The sequence below is a fragment of the Trachurus trachurus genome (genome assembly GCF_905171665.1).
Source record: "Trachurus trachurus genome assembly, chromosome: 20".
In the NCBI taxonomy this organism is placed as follows: domain Eukaryota; kingdom Metazoa; phylum Chordata; class Actinopteri; order Carangiformes; family Carangidae; genus Trachurus; species Trachurus trachurus.
Window position 1 is genome coordinate 17,613,416 of NC_139911.1, and position 14,433 is coordinate 17,627,848.

The 14,433-nt window shown below is 40.0% G+C and overlaps 1 protein-coding gene across 1 annotated transcript in view; it reads left to right on the forward strand.

Annotated features, from left to right (window-relative positions):
- The window catches only part of LOC311003836 (cadherin-10-like), a gene marked incomplete at both ends in the record, with an annotated part of 33,668 nt that overhangs the window by 7,049 nt on the left and 12,186 nt on the right, over positions 1 to 14,433 (forward strand). Inside the window, one exon of the mRNA XM_083995723.1 lies at positions 10,680 to 10,974. Coding sequence (XP_083851849.1) covers positions 10,680 to 10,974 — 295 coding nt within the window. The remainder of the gene's footprint in view (positions 1 to 10,679; positions 10,975 to 14,433) is intronic.

The following is a 14,433-nucleotide window of genomic DNA, read 5'->3' on the forward strand; positions in this document are numbered from 1 at the left end:
GGACATCTATAGACAACCAAATTGAGTTGTAAATAGACGTTCTGCTAGGCCTTGATCTGAACGTCTATACGACATCCAGAATTAGTTGATATATGACATTGAGACTATATGTCCAGCCTGGCCCAGTTCTGGATGTCTATAGACAACCAAAATGAGTTGCAAATAGACGTTTTGACAGGTCTTGATCTGGACGTAAATATGACAGCCAGAATTAGTTGATATATGACATTGAGACTATATGTCAAGTCTGGCCCTGTTGGGGACGTCTATAGACAACCAAAATGAGTTGCAAATAGACGTTTTGACAGGTCTTGATCTGGACGTAAATATGACAGCCAGAATTAGTTGATATATGACACTGAGACTATACGTCTGGCCTGGCCTGGTTCTGGACATCTATAGACAACCAAATTGAGTTACAAATAGACGTTCTGATAGGCCCTGATCTGAACGTTAACATGACAGCCAGAATTAGTTGATAAATGACATTGAGACTATACGTCCACCCTGGCCCGGTTCTGAACGTCTATAGACAACCAAAATGAGTCGCAAATAGACATCCTGCTAGGCCTTGATCTGAACGTTAACATGACAGCCAGAATTAGTTGATATATGACATTGAGACTATACGTCCCGTCTGGCCCGGTTCTGGATGTCTATAGACAACCAAAATGAGTCGCAAATAGACGTTCTGCTAGGCCTTGATCTGAACGTCAACATGACAGCCAGAATTAGTTGATATATGACACTGAGACTATATGTCAAGTCTGGCCCTGTTGGGGACGTCTATAGACAACCAAATTGAGTAACAAATAGACGTTCTGATAGGCCCTGATCTGAACGTCTATACGACATCCAGAATTAGTTGATATATGACATTGAGACTATACGTCCAGCCTGGCCCAGTTCTGGATGTCTATAGACAACCAAAATGAGTTGCAAATAGACGTTCTGCTAGGCCTTGATCTGAACGTTAACATGACAGCCAGAATTAGTTGATATATGACATTGAGACTATACGTCCAGCCTGGCCCAGTTCTGGATGTCTATAGACAACCAAAATGAGTCGCAAATAGACGTTCTGCTAGGCCTTCATCTGGACGTCAATATGACAGCCAGAATTAGTTGATATATGACATTGAGACTATACGTCCGGCCTGGCCTGGTTCTGAACGTCTATAGACAACCAAATTGAGTTACAAATAGACGTTCTGATAGGCCCTGATCTGAACGTCTATACGACATCCAGAATTAGTTGATAAATGACATTGAGACAATACGTCCAGCCTGGCCCGGTACTGGACATCTATAGACAACCAAATTGAGTTGTAAATAGACGTTCTGCTAGGCCTTGATCTGAACGTCTATACGACATCCAGAATTAGTTGATATATGACATTGAGACTATACGTCCAGCCTGGCCCAGTTCTGGATGTCTATAGACAACCAAAATGAGTTGCAAATAGACGTTCTGCTAGGCCTTGATCTGAACGTTAACATGACAGCCAGAATTAGTTGATATATGACATTGAGACTATACGTCCAGCCTGGCCCAGTTCTGGATGTCTATAGACAACCAAAATGAGTTGCAAATAGACGTTCTGCTAGGCCTTGATCTGAACGTTAACATGACAGCCAGAATTAGTTGATATATGACATTGAGACTATACGTCCAGCCTGGCCCAGTTCTGGATGTCTATAGACAACCAAAATGAGTTGCAAATAGACGTTTTGACAGGTCTTGATCTGGACGTAAATATGACAGCCAGAATTAGTTGATATATGACATTGAGACTATATGTCAAGTCTGGCCCTGTTGGGGACGTCTATAGACAACCAAAATGAGTTGCAAATAGACGTTTTGACAGGTCTTGATCTGGACGTAAATATGACAGCCAGAATTAGTTGATATATGACACTGAGACTATACGTCTGGCCTGGCCTGGTTCTGGACATCTATAGACAACCAAATTGAGTTACAAATAGACGTTCTGCTAGGCCCTGATCTGAACGTCTATACGACATCCAGAATTAGTTGATATATGACATTGAGACAATATGTCCAGCCTGGCCCGGTTCTGGACGTCTATAGACAACCAAAATTAGTTGCAAATAGACGTTCTGCTATGCCTTGATCTGAACGTCAATATGACAGCCAGAATGAGTTGATATATGACATTGAGACTATACGTCCAGCCTGGCCCAGTTCTGGATGTCTATAGACAACCAACCAAAATGAGTTGTAAATAGATATTCTGCTAGGCCTTGATCTGGACGTCTATGACAGCCAGAATTAGTTGATAAATGACATTGAGACTATACGTCCAGCCTGACCCGGTCCTGGACGTCAATAGACAACCAAAAGGAGTTACAAATGATGTTCTGCTAAAAGATTATTTATAATTACTTGTATAACTCTAATGTTTATGAAGTAAATTTAGTGTTTTTGAGTGTGCAAAGGCCAATGAAATTACAGGAATGTCCTGTAAGGATTATGGTGGATTTCATTTATTTGAAAGGGAGAAAAACCAGCACACTCTGAATATAAGATCCTTTGGTGATCTTTAATGTAGGACAGGCAGGTAGACGTTTCGACCGTAGTCTTTTTCAATGTGAAAAAAAATGTGATTTCATTTATTTCCCATTTTGTAAATGAAACATTACTATCTTTCTCTGTTTTATTCAAGCACATGAAAGTATATCTGTATAAATGTGGAGCTTTTACCAAGGTAATATCTGTTTACAGTTCATGGTTTTTGTGCACTTTAATATTTAAATTTTTCTAATTCTGGATGTAAATATAGGAAACTTTTTTTGCATTGCTGCCAATTCACCGACAGAATTGCCTTGGGTGCTAGCCCCAGAGCAGCTTGTATATCAGTAAAACAAATATACTGTATGGACAAGGGTCCTCAATTCAATAAAAGTGCATGGCAGATCCCTGGTAGAACATGGAAGCAAGAATCAGGTTTGAAGCTTGACCCAGCTGTGGCTGATGTTGTCTTCATTTCTACATGTGTGAACCAGTGTGAGCCCAGAACTTCATAATACATCATTCAAAATATTCAATCAAAAAACATGCATGGAGTGCCGCATCTTTGTCTCTTGTCTCTACCTCTGGTGCTCTTCATTGTCAGAAACACTTAATTCAAAATGTATTCAATAAATTAATGAAAAATACAATGTTTCACTTATTTAATTTAATTCATGTATTTAAAAAGGACAATGTACATATCATCAGCTCTTTTCTCTTTTGATCATGAAGGAATCAATGAATGATATTAACTAAATGCACACATTTATTGGTTTTAAGCACATATAAAAAACGTTTAAGTATTTCCCCCCCCCATTACTATGTAACCATAGTAAACAACACCCATTGGCTGTCTCAACCTGAGCATTTGACCGTGATTGGTTAGTTTGACTGTCATCACAGCGCGGCCAATGGGCGCGCCTTTCCGTCAAATTTGAAAATACGCGCTACTGCAGCTGGGAAATGGTAACCGCGACAATGCGCATCACCGTCATGTGGATTTTTTTATGCCATGGATAAACGGATAAAGGCATGGACAAACCGTCGGGCGGAACCTGGTCAAGACCAAGTGAATTTAAATTCTTCAAAAAAAGAACAGGTAAGATAATATTCCTCTGTTATTATTGTGACGTTTGTTTGTGTGCCATCGGTTTCAGTAGCTCCGTGTGTGAGTGTGTGCGTGCGTGTGTGTGTCTGTGTTTGTGTGTGCCTTTGTGTGTGTGTGTCTGCGGGCGGGGTAACGGACGTGGAACGCCGATTGTAATTGCGACCGTGGCAGTATTTTTTTCCTGCATCTTACTAAGGTGAGGACGATATTGCAACCAGTGCAGCTTCATTAACGTGTGTGTTGAGATGAAAAATTACCTGCCATTAGCACATGAGCTATACTAACAGTTTCACAATGTATTAAGTAGCGAATTTCAGTGTATGTTGCTACCAGGTCTGAAGTCTGCAGGTAAATGAATAGAGTCGGTGAATAACAGAAAAGTGACTGTCATATACTTGTACGGTTACAGAGGATGAGGAGAGGAGCAGCAGAACAGCAGATGTTTCCTGCACAACCTTCACTTCATCTGGACCATGATCTGGACTGAGTTGTTTCCAGTCTGCTGCTCATGGTCCCCTCGGACTGGTAAGTAATTGTCTAACTAATACTAATAATAGGCTATTACTAAAGGGACAGTTCACCCAAAATTCAAATTTCACTCCATCTACTCACCCTCATGTCAAGAGCTGTGAGAATTTTCAGAGTCCTTCGTTCCTTCTCTGAGTTACAGGGGGGTCCGCAAAAAATGAAATAAGTCTATATTTTAAGCTTGTTTGTAGCGGAAGCTCCCAGTGTCTCAGTTCACTGCTCTTCCACTGACCGGTGGAAAAATTTCTCATGTGGGGGCTTCAATACAAGAGGGACATTACAGACGAGCAGTATGGAGGTATTTGGATGTTTTTTGGTGTGTCTCTTTGGACGAAAAAAGTTGGTTGACAACCATTATATGGACAAATACTGCCCCCCCCCCCGTAACTCAGAGAAGGAGCAGAGGACTCTGAAAATTCCCACAGCTCTTAGTCAACATGAGGGTGAGTAGATAATGAGGGAAATTTGAATTTTGGGCGAACTATCCCTATAATTCTAAACTGGAAACAACCTCTTTTTTCCTGGCCATTGAAGAAAACAACATTAACTGATATGAGATGGAGTAGCATTAAATTCTACTAGGCACAACCTTCATCTCTTTCCAGTCTGCTGAGATCAAGAACTGCGCGGCAAGATGGTGTGATGCTGTTTTGGGGACTTCAAAATATCAACAACTTCACTTTATGTCTTACTTCAGCCTGGTAGGTAGTGCTCTTCATTCACATATAATTCCACCTGATACGAAGAGATGTCCTCATTGGTTTTGTGTTTAGGTTCACATGAGGTTTCTAAATTTCCCTGTAGGGACCAATAAAATATCTATATCTGTTTATGTAAACACTGATGTGTGCAGGGTAGATCACCGTTCAAGAACCTCCCCACATGACAAATATCCCAAAGTAGGCCTACTAGATGTGAAATATGACTGAATATTCTTTATGTCCAACTGTATTTTACACAGCCAAGGACCCACAGCAGTGCTTCACCTGTGAGATCATCATGCTGGAGAACCACAAGAGAGCAAAAGATGATGGGGAGTTCAGCACACAAACAGGTAGGAAAACAGACCAAGATCTACACCAAATGCAGTTTTGTTTCTAAATTTTTTCATACAGTAAAACCTATTTCAGATTAATTCAGTTTTATTTGTATAGCACCTCCCCCTACATAAGTAATGAACAAACTAGGAATTAAACACAAACACAGATACACACACATTGAGATGAAACAGCTATCGCTTTCAATACAGTTACAGATTACCGTATTACTGTTTAAATTTTAATCATCACATCTCTGATGAATGTGTGTTATGTTCAAGTCAAAACTAGATGGAAGGCGACAGCCCTGCTCTATAGAATTTTCCTTCCAACACTTTTTTACACCCAAGATAGTGACTATGGCCCCCCCTCATTTATCAAACTTGTGTAGGATCTGATGAAGAACAGTCAGCATATACCAGGTGTCAGGGGTTCAACTCCTCTCACTGGAGGAAATTTCTCTGGCGTCTCTGTTCTATTCTGATTTGTACTGTTCTGACAATAATAGTCATTGATGAGCATCTATCTGCCAGACCACGCATTGTTTGTAATTCACCTCAGTTGCTCAAAATAAGTGGAATTCAATTTCCAACAAGTGCAGTGTAGCTGTTGTGCCCCGTCCACTAACATTTAAGAAAATAGAGAGGTCCTGAGTTTGGTTTTAAAAGAACACAGTAATGGAGAAAGTCATAAAATTAGTAGGTAAACTGTTTTAGGTGGATAAATATTAAAAGCCATCTTTACTTGCAGAGTTGGAGATTTCCAACTGGCAGTCTGCTGGGGTTTTAAACTGTCTTTGATGTACTGTGTAGCCAGACCAGGAGCTGCTTTGTTGACCAAGAGTAGGTTTTTTGAATTGAAAACGACATGTAGCATGTTGATGTTACTGGTATTGAGTCTGGACTCCAGGTATTCACAGATCTGGGGTCTGTTTCACAAAGCAGGTTTAGTGAAAACTCTTGAGTCTGTTAACCCTGAAATGAGGCAAACTCTGGGTTTTCCGTTTCAGAAAGGGAGGTAACTCAAACCAGGTAAAGAGGAGTAACTCCAGCCCGTTTCACAAAGAGAGGTAACTGAAACTCAGAGTCAGTTACTATGGCAACCTCCAACGCACACGTGAACCTAACCTGGTTGGGAGCAGGTTTTCTCCAACTAACCCTGAGTTTCTCCTTTTTATCTGAAGCTGCAGACTGAAAGCAACGGCTGACAGTACGTGATGTTTTATTCTCCATGAGGATTTGTTTGATCGTTCCCGTTGTTCTGCACCGTCACTTTGTCTCAACAACCCTCACATGACACAACATGGACACGCACACAGAAGAAAATTGCTCTTCTCTCTCTCTCTCTTATTTTTTTCGTTGCAGATCGATCCACTTCTGGATTATTTCCAGGTGTGATTGATGACTACACGCACAGCCCCGTCACGTTATCATGGAGACAAACTGACAAACTGAACTTAACATATCAAAACGCACATTTGGAGTTGCACCTGCTCAAACACACAATGTTGAATAACTCTCCAGATGTATTTTTATAGATTAATACTCACGTAATGTCCCGCGGTGTGAAGGTACGGGGGGGGGGTCGCGTCTGCGTCAGCATTCATACGTCAATCCACCATGAGAGGTGGGAGGGGCAACGTTTTTTTTTTTGCCGGTTGCCATGGTGAATCTTTGTTCCATTGATGAGGGCTTTCCATCTCCCCGTTACTCAGAGTTGATTGAACTAACTGTTATCACCTGTTCTGAAACCCACAACTCTGAGTTTCCTATCTCAGAGTAGATCAACTCAGAGTTCAGGACTAGGCTCAGAGTTTGTTGAACCTGCTTTGTGACACGGACCCCAGGTTTAGTGAAGACTCTGAGTCTATTACCGTAACCCTGCGAGGCAAACTCTGGGTTTTCCGTGTCACAAAGGGAGGCGAGTCAAAACCGGAGAAAGAGGAGTAACTCCAGCCCGTTTCACAAAGAGAGTAACAGCTCTGAGTCAGTTACTATGGCAACACACTCCGTGAACCTAACCTGGTCGGGTGCAGGTTTTCTCCAACTAACCCTGAGTTTCTCCTTTTTATCTGAAGCTGCAGACTGAAAGCAGCGGCTGACAGGACGTGATGTTTTATTCTCCATGAGGATTTGTTTGATCGTTCCCGTTGTTCTGCACCCTCAGTTTATCTGAACAACCCTCACATGACACCACACAGACACTTCTCTCTCTCTTAATTTTTTTTTTTGTAGTGTGTGTGTTCACTCCACTGTGAGAAGTGGGAGGGGTGAGGCTTTTTTTTGCTGGTTACCATGGTGAATCCTGTTATCTTTGTTCCATTGATGAGGGCTTTTCATCTCCCCGTAACTCAGGGTCAAGTTACTCAGAGTTGAATGAACTAACTGTTATCACCTGTTCTGAAACACAAAACTCTGAATTCTGAGTTTAGGATTAGACTCAGAGTTTGTTGAACCTGCTTTGTGAAATGCACCCCTGCTGTCTTTGTTTCTCCTTGTTCATATGAATTAAGTTTTCTGCCATCTAGTGGTTACTTTTTTCCACGCGAGTGTATGCGTTCTATCTTTCATCAGGTGTAAAGCACAACTTAAATAGCCTATCTTTGCTAGTTTGAAACTGGTGCAGTGTGGCACAACTTAGGTTGGACATTAGAATGCAGCAAAGGATGCCAGAGCATTATTTGTACGCATAATTTAAATAATATAAAAAACTATTTTTTTTTCTCCCCTCTTCTCTTCCCTACATGCACCAAGGAGCCAGCTGAATACTAGCAATTGGAAGGTGGACGTCTCTTCATCTGCTTCATCTGCTGCATGACTTCTGGTATAGAATCATTGACCTCTGTGATGTTTTAATTTTACTCGTTATTACATTGCATTGTGTAATTGTTTTGAACAACTGTTTGTGAACAGTAGTTTGTTGTAAATTTAAAGCTGAATACATTACACAGGCAATGATGTTGTGTATTTTACTTTTAATTAAGTTGAGCTGAAAGTCTTATTGACCTATCAAATGCATTTATATTCCTCCATTATATTATATTTATGAGAAATGTAACAGTTTGATCTGAATCATTAAATAGTGCAGTAAGTATGTTTTATTGTAGTCATGTATTTGCATTTGAAATCTTTAAAGTAGCAGTTTTTCCTCCTGAAATAATGTCTTCTGGATGTTTAATAATTATGTCTCGAAAACGTTTTCTTTTTGTCGATGTTTGTGTCGATGTGTTTGATTTGTTTATAATTTCCTCCTGTGTTGTACACAAAAGGAGATGCCTTTGTTGCATTTTTTGCTTTATATTTTATTATTATTTTATAATAATAAAAATAATTTAAAAAAAATAAAGCGTATTTTAATGACGTCCATATAACATCCAAGATAACACATCTACACAACGTCTAGAAAAGACATAATAAAAACGTTCATTCTGGCTCCTTAAATGACGTCTTCTGGAAGTTTGATAATTACATCCTGACAACGTATTTTAATGACGTCTACATAACATCAACAATAAAACGTATATCCAACGTTCAGAAAAGACGTAATAAAAACCTTCATTCTGACTCCTCTGAAGACGTCTTCTGGATGTTCAAAAATTATGTCCTGAAAACGTATTTTAATGACGTCTATATGACATCTAAAATACACATCTATTCAACGTCTAGAAAAGACGTAATAAAAACTTTCATTCTGGCTCCTCTAAAGACTTCTTTTGGATGTTCAATAATTACGTCTTTAAAACGTATTTTAATGACGTCTATATGACATCTAAAATACACATCTATTAAACGTCTAGAAAAGACGTAATAAAAACTTTCATTCTGGCTCCTCTGAAGAAGTCTTCTGGACGTTCAATAATTACGTCCCGAAAACGTATTTTAATGACGTCTAAATGACATCCACAATAAAACGTATATTCAACGTCCAGAAAAGACGTAATAAAAACTTTCATTCTGGCTCCTCTGAAGAAGTCTTCTGGACGTTCAATAATTACGTCCCGAAAACGTATTTTAATGACGTCTATATGACATCTAAAATACACATCTATTCAACGTCTAGAAAAGACGTAATAAAAACTTTCATTCTGGCTCCTCTGAAGACGTCTTCTGGACGTTCGGAAAACACGTCTTTTCGACGTATTTTGGACCACTTTTTGCTCACTGGGTAACTACTTGTCATTTAAAATGTGAACCCATGAGATAGTGCTCTAAATATATCTGCTGACAGATCCAGTACAGTAATGAGCTTGAATCAAGTGTCTGTCACAGTACGCCACCATTACTCCTCCATGACACTTGGAGCCGCTTCAAGGTGATGGATAGGTCAGAGGTGACTAATTTTAGCAATTGTTGCTGTAGGTCAGGTTTTCATCATTTTTCAAAGGCACAATTTAGAAGAAAAATCTAAGACTAATTTGATCTGGAGTAATGGAGTATGTCACACTTGACACTACGGGTGCCAAGGCACTGCTCTGTACTGAGACAGAAGCAGATAGATTACTCAGTGGGTTTACACCATTATCTCACTGTTCACAAGAGTGTCAAATCTTTTCAGGCATCCAGACTGTGGTTTAAATGTATCTGAAGTCCTCTTAGCCGGGATGTGTATTTAATGTGTCTGTTCCCTGGAAACCCATGTGGCATGTAATGTTTATTTACTGCATGTTCAGCAAGTGAACTTGAGAAAATGTGTTGATAAGTTTGGTCCTTAGATATTTCAAATAAAATATGAAGCAAAACACAAGGCCAGTCAAGTCAAGTCAATTATGTTTTCAGAGCTCACAAATTGGACTCTGAGGACTTCTCCGGAAAGCGTACAACATTTTCGATCCTCAGAGAGACAACATTAATAAATAAATAAAAGTAAAGAGAGAGCTTATCGGGCCAACCTCAGAGATGTGTACAGAGGGTAGGGACTTGAAGGTTCACAAATGTTACCTCTGCTTGTGCCGGTAATAGTTTATTTATTTATTCATTTATTCATTTGAATGAAAAAAAAAATAGGACAGAGAGGTGCAACCAGGGCATGAAGCTAAAACTGGGGAGTTGTGGAGAAGCAGTGCCTCAGAGAAATGCCCCCGAAGAAGGGGATCGTTTTACATTTATTTCATTCTATGTGTTTATACTGTTCAAATTTCCAGCCACAGTCAAAAACAGCACAACGGTACTGGAAACAGTGTTGTTGTTGGGAGGCAGTGTTTTGTTATTGTGTGGAGTGGTGCTCAAGGGCAATGATTAGTGCACGTAAATACTGCTTTTTTTTCTTTCTGCCTTTTCTTTCAGTTGAATTTCACTTCAGAAATGCAGTGTTGCCAATGGTTACATGAAACATTGTAGCGCTGTGTTTTCTTAAAAGCCTGAAGTGGATAAGAGAAGAAGTGTGCATTATCTCTCGTAACGTCATCATATTTCCGACAGGTTTCACTTATATGTATAAAATGCTAAAATATGTAATTCTTCTGTCTGATTTGCAGCTGCACTCCAACATGGACAAAGGTGAGGGCAACGTGAAGTACGTGCTGACTGGAGATGGGGCGGGCAGCCTGTTCGTGATTGATGAGAAGTCCGGGGATATCCACGCCACCAAGAGGCTGGACAGGGAAGAGAAAGCTATGTACACGCTGCACGCCAAGGTTCTCGATCGAAACACCAACACCGAGCTGGAGCCAGACACTGAATTCAATATTAAAATTCATGACATCAATGACAATGCACCAAAGTTTGCAAAGGACATCTACTTTGCCAGTGTCCCTGAAATGTCTGAAGTTGGTAAGTTATGGTTTGCTTTTATTTTCCACCTGAACTGTTTTGTGGACTTATCAAGACTATTGGCCTATACGTCAAATATGTGTTGCCTTCCAACTTGAAGTGAGATTTTTTACACTATTATATCATGCTACACTATACAACATTCAATTTGAATAAGTTATTTTTTTCCGTACATTGCTAGACATAAGGCTTTAACATTCAACTAAAGATAATAAGAAAGAAGAAGAACGCTTGGTTCTCATGTATTTACTTCTTTAAGAATTAGTGTAATTATATACTGAATGCAATTTTGCAAGACACACTTTCTGGGCAATGTAGTGAACACGCAACAGTGCTGTTCATCAGTCAGCTGGGCTGGCCTAATGTGACACTGTATTCACTTCAAAGTTATGTGTTGCTTTTGTGATTATTATTCGTTCAGTCAGGCTCATTGGGCATTCATAACGAGTAATGCCATTTTCCATTTTTAATAGGCGGTAGAAATATTGAAAGTTTAGATTGTCACAGTCTTTCCAATTAAGGATTTGCTTCATTGCACTCCACTTCATTCCATTCAAGTAATATAAATAAACCGATTGGCATGAATATAAACAAAGCTTATGAAAATAATGCATGCAACTCGAAATCAATCCTCAATTATGCAACCGCAAATTAATACACAGGAGCAATCAAGGGTAAATCAAAACCCAATTGTCTATATGACAAATAACAATGTCCTATTTGGAATTCATAATGCACTGCTCTTAGATTTTCTCAGCTGCATGGATAATGGCCAAAGGTGGGTCAGGGTCACCACTGCTCGTCTCCGGACTAATAAACTGCCTTATATGTTCAGACTGAACACATTGGTTAATCAAGCCAGCCAGCCATGAAGAATCAGCAGCTCCCTTTTATGCTATCAGTGCCGGGGCTAAGTGGGACAGATGTTCAAGGGTTCATTAGTATGCACGGAGAGAGTCATACGCAAACAGGACACAGCAGAGGTCCCCTGAATGCCAAGGACAGTATTTGCAATGTGGCATCATTGAAACGCTTGGGTTGATTGGGTTGCAGGACATAAAATGGGAGCGACTGAAATGACAGTGTAGAAGAAGAAAGCTCTTTCTAAGCTTAAATGTTTACTCATTTTACAAATGAAACACATCCAATAACACATTACCTAATTGTGAAAGCTGGGCATTTGTGTTTTTTGTATACAGTATATGGAGTGCACAACATGTAATGTGTTGTTATGGTCTCTGTGATAGTTTTACAATGCAGAATAAAATGTGGACATACAGACCAGGGCATTCAGATAGGTACACATGCTCTTATTCTCCAGGCTCTGTGTGCTTCAACACATCTGATTTGTGGTAAATGTATAAATGCTACAAGTGTCAGCTTTAGTTTGAGCCAGTTTTCATCATTATTAACTGGGTCCAAGGTGTAGCCTTTTGAACACATCATGCTCACATTGCACATTTGCTGTATGTAGAATTTAAAAAAAGAAATCGGACATTTGGCAACTAATGCCGTGTTTCCACTGTGTGATACCAGCTCGACTCGACTAAACTCATCCTGTTTGCATTAAAGTACCTGGAATCTGGTACCTGGTACTACTTTTCTGGTACCACCCCGGCCGAGGTTCCAAAACGGGAAAAGGTGATGTGAGAACATTGAAGGCCACTTATTGGTCGAGAACCATCAGTTTGTCACTGCATCATCAATGTGCCGCATGCAAGAATATCCTCCACGGATAAAAGCTGTTTTAATTCCTGCTGTAGGGCTGTTAATATGTCACTTTATTAAGTTTTACAGTAACTGTTCAGATCCCCAATTGTGGTCAGCCTATGGGACCAGCTGGCTGGGACCAGCGGCTCTATGTACAGACATTTCAATAAATTAACTGTTTTAAAATTAACAAGTAAGTCTATAGTACATTTTATTTTATTTCATTAAGCAGCACTGCTTTGACGACCAGCTACTCTAAAGGCTGTACTATCCTGTAATGGAAACAACCTCCAGAATAGTACCAGGTACCAAGCCGAGTTGAGTTGAGTCGAGTCGAGTCGAGTCGGTACCACATAGTGGAAACACAGCCTAAGTGCTTCCTGGGAAGTTGTGTGGTGTTCAAATGTTAGCTCATGCCCAAAACACTCCGATTTGGCTCGGGTTTGTCTGAGAGTTGCCATTCAGATTAAGATATTTGTCTGTCAATGAGGACTGAACAGGTGGCCATGTAATTGAAGACGATAATGAGGAGGCTTAAACCAAGGATCTATTTCAAAAGTAGCTTTTTTTTTACAAAATAAAAAACTCGGTATATTCTAAAGAGAAAAAAAAAGTGTGTATTGGAAAAGTATAAAAATGGCAACTGACCTTGTTGACTGTGGAGCAAATGTCTTGTGGCTGAGATGAAAACTATTTGCATGGTGCAGAAAAACAACTATATGTCTGCACAGCATGTCAGGAACGTTCACCAGTAAGTAGGTGTACGTGTTTCTTTGTCAACAATAAAGAGAAGACTTTGTGACCGTCACCTCAGAGGAATCACCATGGGATGCAAACCACCGATAAACCTCAAAGACAGAAAGGCCAGGCATCAGTTCACAGAAACACACAAATAGAAACCAACACAAACATTTGCACTGATGAAACAAAAATCAACCTATATCAAAATGATGGAGGGGGGAAATTGTGAAGAAAAAAAAAAGGAGTAGCCTGTGACCCAAAGCCACCATCTCATCTGTCAAACATGGCGGTGGTTCTGTTATAGTCTGGGCACAAACTGTATGACTCCAATGGAACAGACATTCTGGCATTTATTGATGATTCCACTGCAGTGGCAGGAAGCAGCAGGATGAATACAGAGGTGTACAGGAGCGTTCAGCCAAATGCATCAAAACTCATTGGACGGCATTTCATCATTCAGCACGACAACGATCCTAAACATACAGCCAAAACAACCAAAGAGCTTTTCAGACTGGCAGGGTCAACCGTCTGGTTTCAACCCGATGGAGCTTTATTCCTAAAAGCAGAGAGATCCCATAAAGCTGGCAGCAGCTGAAGGAGGCTGCTCATCAACAAGGGGTGTATACGGGTCAGAGAGTTCACACGGTGATAGACTCCAAATGATTTACCACAAAATAAAAATGTTTCACTTCAGATGCATCTCTTCAATTACTTTGGAAACCCTAAACTTTGAGCACTATTTGCTAAAAGCCCTATATCTGACACACTCTTACACACTCTCAAATTAAAGTTGAGTCTTGGCACTTTAACAATAGATTCCATCATTTCGTTTTCAATTTGATGTGCTGAAGCACTGAGCCTGAAGAATAAAGAAAGTATAACTGTCCAAACACTTGCAGTCTGGAGTATAATACAGCTACATGAGCTCAGTAATTATATTTCAGCTCCTCAGCTCATCAGCAGAAGCCTGTCAGTATTTGCCTAATGTTGCCACACCTCTGATTCTGA